Source organism: Channa argus, chromosome 7 (assembly GCF_033026475.1).
Source record: "Channa argus isolate prfri chromosome 7, Channa argus male v1.0, whole genome shotgun sequence".
Lineage (NCBI taxonomy): Eukaryota > Metazoa > Chordata > Actinopteri > Anabantiformes > Channidae > Channa > Channa argus.
In genome coordinates, this window is record NC_090203.1 from 18,494,137 (window position 1) to 18,502,606 (window position 8,470).

Genomic DNA, 8,470 nt, shown 5'->3' on the forward strand with positions numbered 1-8,470 from the left:
TAAGGTCATTTAGGGCTAATCATTCAATTATTGTTGACCTTAAGTCTTTTTATAATAAACATTTAATCCAATATGACACAACATACTATGTTCTATTCTATCTATTTTGCATGGATATTGACACACTCACATACCGTAATCACATGATTGTTTGTGCATCATTTTGTCCAATTAAGCGACACATTTCACAGTGTTAATTTGAAAGCAAACGCGATGTGTTTCCTGTTTTAATTTTGTTCGTCTGACGAAGCTGATGTGCCCGGCTGCTGCATCCGCCTCCATCTGTGCGCATGCGCGTAGCATCTTTCTATCCTCCCCGACAAGTGGCACCAAAGAAACGGAGCTGAATCAAGCGAGACAGCGGCATCCTGAATGAAACAGGAAAAACAGCGATGCTCCTTTCACAAAAAAGCAAATATAAAATTTAGTCACTAGAAAAATTATGCAAACTGTAGCACTAAATTACTGAAATTTCTTAGATAATACTACTACTAACAATAGTGCTTTTTGAACTAATTCTCCTCCCTAGTTTATCACGCTTTCTGCACTAGAAATTGCGTGGTTCTGTCTTTTATTTGGAAATTCTGAGCAGAAGTGTAAGGTGTATTCCGGCTGCGTTGACGCTGGTGATGAGAGGGTCAGAGGAGGAATTCATTGAATCAAACGCGCAGTGGAGGCTAGTATGGTCCCTTAACGAGAAATTCATCCCATCGCCGTTCACTCAACTCTCCGTTGATTTCACTCTGGATATAAATCAATTAACCAATTCATACGAAACCTAAATATTGGATTACAGGGGGAATAACGCGCACTGAATGACCTTGCATTGAATGTCACAATTGACGGATTTTTGAGGCACCGAGACGGTAAGGCAGTAAGCATGATACATTCGCACCGGGTAGGTGTTTCGATCAGTCTCGATCATAAGAGATTACTCTTGCCTTTGCGCAGCCTCCATGTTTATTGTCTATGGGCAGCAATTGTATTGCTTATATAGATCTAAGAATGAAACTCATGCGTTTTGAAAAAGTCATAGACTGTTGATAACAGGACTGCTTATGCAGCCTAGTTGAAGGCCTGGCTGCATGCCGCAGAATGGACGTTCACCATTCAAATCCTATTGAAATCTCCTTTAATCTTTAGAAATATCAACTATATCATAAAATGTGTATTTTAACCCCGATGAGTGGTTTATTGTCGGAGCCGTTTAGACGGAGAGCGCGTGCAGGACCACGGCATATGCTGCAGCAGCTTTGGCTGAGAGAGACAGAGAGAGAGAGAGAGAGAGGAGGGGGGGCGTCCCCCTTTTTAAGGAATATAAATTACACGGTGTTTCTGACTGCATACTCTGCTGCTCATAGGACTCTCTGTCCACTCTCTCGTGTCTATAGGACTGTCTATAGGAGATGACCCATTACAAAGTGAAGCTGGGTCAGGAGGAATTCCCCCTTCATTGTAACGACCACCAGGTCGGCTGGTGGTCGTGCTCAAACCAAAAATCTGCTGACACATGCGCTGTGCCGGCCGGTGTTGGCTGCCTTTGTGCGCACTGAAGCCTGTAGCCCACCTATAGGTACTCCTGTGGGCCTGGTTCCTGGTCTGTCTTTTAATTGATTGGGAATTCATATGAATAATAATAAAAATGTTCAATGTAAAGAAAAAAAGAGAAAGCATGGGTTGACGGTGTTGATGACTGAACCCTTGGAGGATGATTCAAAGCTGTGATTTTTATGGTCTCTGTTTTCACCCCTGTCTTTGTTTTCAGGTCAGTAGCCACACCCATGGAGATTGTCACACATTTAATTAATGACACCATAGAACTGTACAAATGGACCCTAACTATTGCAGGTAATAAGACTGTGTTTTCAATTTAGTGAGTCAATATAGGATGAGTCAGTAAAAAGTATGCTGCTCCAGTAGGTTCTTGTAGAGCGATGAGTCAAAGTTGCACTACAGTGATACCTTTGACCTGTGCGACATTGATTATCTTGTTTAAAGACATAAAATATCATTGCTCCTTCATTTGTACTATGTTAACTGGAACAAAAAAAAACATAACTTTCTTTCACATTTCTTGTTGTTACTTGACGATTTATTGAAAGGTGTATTAGGATTCACCTTCTGAAAGTATCCAAATAACTATCACTAATAGATATATAACACTATAAAAATACTCATTCTACAGACAAGCGCGTGGAGAAATGGCCTCTGATGGACAACCCCTTGCCCACATTGGCCATCAGCACTTTGTACCTGCTGTTCCTCTGGCTGGGTCCAAAATACATGAAGAACAGAGAACCCTTCCAGCTCCGCAAAACCCTCATTGTCTACAACTTTAGCATGGTCCTCCTCAACGCCTTCATCTTTAAAGAGGTAGATTATTGATTGAGAATAAGTTAGAAGTTCTGCTCTTTTCCCCAAATATTAAAATAAATAAATAAATAAAGTGAGTCCACTGAGTCTGTGACTGTCTGCAACTGTTCATCCAGATGAGTACATTACAGTAAAAGTTTTTCCCCTTTGGTTTTAATACTAACCTTATAACAATGTATTCAGCCTTTAGCCTGCACTTTGTTTCTCTTTGTATCTTTTTACCTCTCATTGTGTGTCTTTGCCTTTGTCATTTTTATCTCACTGATTCCTTTGAGATTTCCTCTTGTTTTTGTAGTTGTTTGTGTCAACGCGGTCAGCAGGCTACAGTTACATTTGCCAACCGGTTAACTATGCAGATGACCCAAATGAAATCCGGGTAAGTGTTTGGAGATGGTAAACATGCACATGAACACGCATATTTTCCATGTAAAATAAATGATTTTGCATTTAGCAAAATGCATCTAATGTAAATTATCCTATTATGCAACTTTGTTTTAGTTTTCATTTGTGCAATATACAGTATTTCACAGATATATCTCATGTCACTATAGTTCTGTACAGTATCCAGATGATTAAGAAAATAATTTTTATCAACCAGTGTGCCAGGAAAACTTCGCTCTTAGTTGTTTTAGAAACATAATCTGCTCCATTCATTTGGACCCTGGTGCTCTCATCAGAAAAAGTGTGAGCTGAGCTGAAGGAGGGATCAGTTTCACCTTCCTTTCTGTTGCTCCATGACGTAGTTACAACCAGACATTGTTTGGTCTCAGGTATCCCTGAAATTAAGATGTTGCAGATTGTAGATTAGAAAAGAGAAAATAGGTAATAGTTCATCAAGAAAGAGCAAGTGAGTGATATACTGAAATCAAGTCCATTTCCAAATGTGCTTGTCTGCTTTTTAAATAGTCTTTTCCCACTTGTTTCTGTGTCCCTCCTCTGCCTGCACCTGCCGTCTCCCTTCACCTCATTTCATGTGTCCTCTCTGGGACAGGTGGCTGGAGCTCTGTGGTGGTATTTCATCTCTAAAGGCATTGAGTACTTGGACACAGTTTTTTTCATCCTGAGGAAAAAATTCAATCAAGTTACCTTCCTGCATGTCTATCACCACTGCACCATGTTCACGCTCTGGTGGATCGGTATCAAATGGGTGGCGGGAGGACAGTGTGAGTAGCTCATGGTACAGGAAGTTACATCAACATTATGGCTTTTCTACAATTGTAAATTTCATTATTTGTTGTTTCTCACTAGCAACAACAATTTGCTCATCGAACTTACTTTTGGTAAATAATCCAAAGTGCACAATTTACTGACACTAGCTCTCGTCAAAGTCATCGGTGTGTGGAAGTCTAGCTGGAAAATGATTCTCAGCAAAATCAAATGATTGCATTTCTGGTTAAAATATGAATTAGACATAACAGCCATGCTAGTGGCTTTGTGTGGCTGTAGGTAGTTGTATCAGCGTTTTGAGCTAAATGCCAAATCTTAGCAGTTATGATATCAGTATTTCTGCAGGTATATGGTCAAAAACTAAATTATTAGAAAAAATTACAGTTCCAAAAGATCCAAAACACGCTGAATTGTTGTAAAAGTTGTAGCTATTGTGCTCAAACAGAAGAAAGGTGTGCCGAACTGCTCAACATGTCTAAATAAAAACTTGAAACACAAGCAAGAAGATTTCTTGCTTAAAAGCAGGAGAACCTAAACAGTTTTACAGCACAGACTTTATTCAAAAACTGACATTTCTGCATTCGCATTGCCCTATTTAGAGCAACACTTTACACTTGTTTGATGTATGTTCTAGTTCTACAGTTATAATAATTTGAAAGTCATCGGTTTCATTTGTTGTATTTTCAGCATTTTTTGGAGCACACATGAATGCATTGGTCCATGTCTTGATGTATCTGTATTATGGCCTGGCTTCCTGTGGACCTAAGATCCAAAAGTACCTGTGGTGGAAGAAGTATTTGACAATCATCCAGATGGTAAGACACTAGTGCCCTCTGTGGCTTTTTTCCATTATGTAAGTTCACTTAGCACATTTTGGAAGGTTACATTTTTTGAGTATCTAACAGGAATAACAAATCTGTGAAGAGCTTGAAAAGGTGTGATGTGATTTTGTTCCTCTCTTTGTGTTTTAGATTCAGTTCCACTTCACCATCGGCCACACAGCTTTGTCGCTCTACGTAAACTGTGATTTCCCTCACTGGATGCACTACTCCCTCATCTGCTATGCTATCACCTTCATCATCCTGTTCGCCAACTTCTACTACCAGACGTATCGCCGCCAGCAGCCCAGGCGCGATGCCTCGTCCTCCTCTTCCAAAGCAGGCAGGGCACTGTCTAACGGAACCTTTAACGGGCTCAGCAAGGCTGTTAGTGGAGCAGTGGTGACGGGGAGCAAAGAGGAGAATCCCCAGGAGAACTCTGGGAGGAGAAAGAGGAAAGGGAGAGCGAAAAGAGACTAGAGAAAGTGGATTGATCAGGTAGACCTAAGGTAGGGCCTTGCTTTGGGTATTAGGTAGCAAGTGCTAAAACATAAAGACTTAATTTGAGGAAATGGAGAATTTATGGTCTGATGTGTTGATTATTGAAGCCATGATCTGAGTTGTTCATAAAATATGAGACAGGCCTGCTTTGAAAGAGGATCATCATGTTAGTCAGATGTGTCAAAGATCACGCCTAAGGGGACCATTATCACAAATAACCCAACATACTGTAGTGAGTGGTACAGAATAGAACTTAGTATTCCTCCTCTTCATTGTGCTGCCAAATAGTGTATGCGTATCTGGTTCAAAAAGAGTGACTTTCAGCTAGAAAAACCTAAGCCTGAAAAGGACACATCAAACACTCTTCACCAGGCCCAGTTGGCATGCTGGGAACACTACTATACGTGCACCTGTTCTGCTTAAAATGATTACAGTATATCATTGTTGTTAGGGATCACTGCTGTACTGAGAGAGGAATACAAATCATAACACATGGACAAATATGTCCATTTATATTTGAGCCTAATCTTTTTTGTTGTTCACCTTTGCAGATATAAAACAGATGACAGTGTACAGTATCATTTCATATTTGCACTCATATTTATTCGATTTATTAGTAAAATGTGAGCAATTTAAATTTACACTTCGTGTCTGCTAAAGACAACCTCTGTATTTATTCACTTATTTGTGAAGATAGAGTTGTCTAATCTATTCGCATTTCTTTTCAGCTGTGGACTTTTGAGCTTTCAATAATCAATAGATCAGTAATCAGAGATAAGCCGTACATATAAAAAGAAAAAATAAATAGCTTACTAACCCTGTGAGACTGGAAAGGGATTGTTCCATCTTTTGTTTATGATGGAAAAATCATCTAGAGCTCATTGAAGGTTTATATTTAGGTTTTCTATTTCTGTATACAACAAAAACTTGTTTTATATAGCCCTTCTTGTATGTTATTAAATATCATGGATGATGTCCAGAGAAATGATGGATCTGATGATCATCTCCACCCTTTTGACAGAGAAGCTGGTAGAGTTTTGTCTTTGCAGATGTTTACCTGTCTCCTATCTTTTTATATTCCCTCTGATGTTGTTATTAGTCTTGTGTGCTGAACAAAGACGCAGTGCTGGTCTGAGTTTCCTTTGTTGTCACGGGGCATTCGGAACTAGCTTACAGCCAGTTTTAAAACAGCCTGTTTTCTTCTTGCGTCGTTTTAAGGCTTAATCTGTGTCCTGAGGTGGTTTGAATGTAAATTTATCATCAGGGGAAAGAATTTGGTTTTAAAAAGATAAAGGTTATGATATCTATATAAAAAGAGCTGGTGAACCTCTATAGTGACTTTGTATGTTATTTCACTATATGAAAAATACCTTGGCTCTGCCTGTAGTACAGTATATAGAGTATAAATAAAGTGGTTGGCTCGATATCAGCAAATCCAGCTGTATCTCATCCCTCAAGCAATGCATTTTGATGTTAGTTATTGGTTCTTTATATTTTTATGTAAATATCAACTTCCATCTAGCTGACGGTGCTTGTCTTTGTAATTTGTTCTTTTTGTGTTTTACATACCACGTTGTGATATTTTGTACACTGCACATTTGGGAATGTTCCCAGCCTTTTAGCTTGGACATTTACAGGTGCACTTGCTTCAATGTTGTTGGTTTTTTTTTAAGTATAACATGTCTTCAAAGTGAATTAAACTGAATGCCTGTACAAATGTTGGCTGTTGGCCCCTTTCCTTTAATTTAATTTACTATTTTATAAAGTTGTAAATGTCATAGCTCTTTAACAAGGATATACACTACTAACAAAAAGTCAGGGATATTTGACTTTGGTTGAAATTTATTGAAAATTTCAAGCTACAGTGATATTATCATCATTATCATGAAAGGGCATTTAAGTAGAAGCATGCAATAGTAATTTCTTTATCTCAAACAATTTATAGAAACAAAAGCTAACAACAGTGGTGGGTATAACACAACATATTGTCAGTTTCTCAAACACTTGTCAATTGTTAGGTCCTGTCTTGGTCTCATGATGTCAAAATGTGAACAGCATGATGAAGAGCAGAAATTGTCATTGAACCAGAACATTTAGTGGTCGATTCATAGATCATGTCTGATCCATAAATCACATTGTGATTTTTTTCAGCTAATCACCTTTTTAGAGAACAGCATGTTATGCAAAAAAACAGTTTGACATTTGCATTCAAAAGTTTAGAGAAGGTCAAATTAAGTTCACCTGTAAAGGTTATAGTGCATCCTGAAACATATCTGTTTTTGTGTGTGTGTATAATATATATATATATATATATATATATATATATATATATATATATATATATATATATATATATATATATATATATATATATATTCATGCATATGGACTAAGACTGTGCTTTTACATTAATGACATGACTGCTTTAGCCGTTGTTGCTAACAGATGTGCAGAGTAATTGTTAAACACTAGAGGGCTCTGAGGCAATGGGCATCAGTTTTTACTCACCACACTGTCCAAATGTTGAGCCTTGAACCTTCTTCTGTAATTATGGAATAATTTCTCCTAAATATAAAGAACATTTTAAGATATCAAATTAACATATTTGCTGAAAGGTTTTTCTTCACACAGGAATGTTTATTGGCCGTTGGTTATCACTTTAAATGAGTCAATAATAATCAAAGTCTCTAATGAGACTTTTATTATATTTTTAAATGCAGGAATTTTACTTGAGATGGAGCATTTTGGAATTACTCAAGAGATTGAAAAGAAATCGTGTAAAATCTTTCCATTTTTGTTGAAAGTCATTATCAGTATTATGCATTTCTCCTCACAATTTTGTTAAGCCATCACCAGTGCTAAATTAGCAACAGTACTGTCACATTTATAATATATAATCTATTGTAATAAAATAAAAAAATTTAAACATGCTGTCATTTTAACTAATAATGTAGAAGCACAAAAATTAGCAGAACAATAGGTGCTACGTACCAACATAGGGTGGGGTTAGGTCTGTCATGTTTTCCTTGTCTAACAGACATAAAAAAAAATAACTGTGATGAAGCCAAATCTATATAGCAACCTATTTGGTCGACACTACAAAAAAATCTCTTAAACTTTTATTTATAACACTGTTAATCCTGGCCGAATCCTCCTCCCATTTTGACAGGTTTAGACAAAGGTTTCCATGGCAACTGTACACAGCAGCTGTCTGCCCCACCATCCTCTCATACTGCATACTGCATCTCCTCCCACCCCCACCCGGTGCACCCCTTCCCCCTTTTGAGTCAGCTAAGGTTGATGTGGGAAATAACAGTGCAATATACTGCCTTTTTGTGTTTGTGTGTGAGGAGGTGAGTTGTGCATGCGGGCCTGTATATGTGTGTGTAATCCCCCACAGAGTTTATGAGTAGGAGGCCTCCACTGGCAAAGGAGTATTACAGGGCTGACATTTGCGTTATTCATCAGCCCAGAGCAATAATTTCACAATGCAGTAACTGAAAACCATAGCCTCATCTGCAACCTTTCCCTAGGATGGTGGACCCAAACAAATCAGCCTTTTCCTCACAATCTCTATAAATCTCTAAAGAAAAAATGCTCTGAGCAAGGTC

The 8,470-nt window shown here is 38.1% G+C and overlaps 1 protein-coding gene across 3 annotated transcripts; it reads left to right on the top strand.

Annotated features, from left to right (window-relative positions):
* The first annotated feature begins 603 nt into the window (after window positions 1-603).
* On the top strand, window positions 604-6,576 carry elovl4a (ELOVL fatty acid elongase 4a). Of its 3 annotated transcripts, none has more exons than XM_067510200.1 (8): window positions 604-866; window positions 1,392-1,597; window positions 1,766-1,848; window positions 2,186-2,373; window positions 2,669-2,749; window positions 3,365-3,536; window positions 4,228-4,355; window positions 4,512-6,576. In XM_067510200.1, the coding sequence occupies exons 3-8, from the start codon at window positions 1,782-1,784 to the stop codon at window positions 4,836-4,838; spliced, it is 963 nt and encodes a 320-aa protein (XP_067366301.1). In that variant the 5' UTR covers window positions 604-866; window positions 1,392-1,597; window positions 1,766-1,781; the 3' UTR covers window positions 4,839-6,576. The 3 variants fall into 3 exon arrangements, with proteins under 3 accessions (XP_067366301.1, XP_067366302.1, XP_067366300.1); XM_067510201.1 differs by having other exon boundaries at window positions 1,392-1,573; XM_067510199.1 differs by lacking the exon at window positions 1,392-1,597 and having other exon boundaries at window positions 607-866.
* Window positions 6,577-8,470: the final 1,894 nt, after the last annotated feature.

Coding starts and splice junctions, on each gene's coding strand:
- elovl4a (XM_067510200.1), top strand. CDS start 1,782: ATGGAGATTGTCACACATTTAATTAATGACACCATAGAACTGTACAAA. Junction 2,750..3,364: donor ATGACCCAAATGAAATCCGG/GTAAGTGTTTGG, acceptor TCTCTGGGACAG/GTGGCTGGAGCTCTGTGGTG. Junction 4,356..4,511: donor ATTTGACAATCATCCAGATG/GTAAGACACTAG, acceptor TTTGTGTTTTAG/ATTCAGTTCCACTTCACCAT.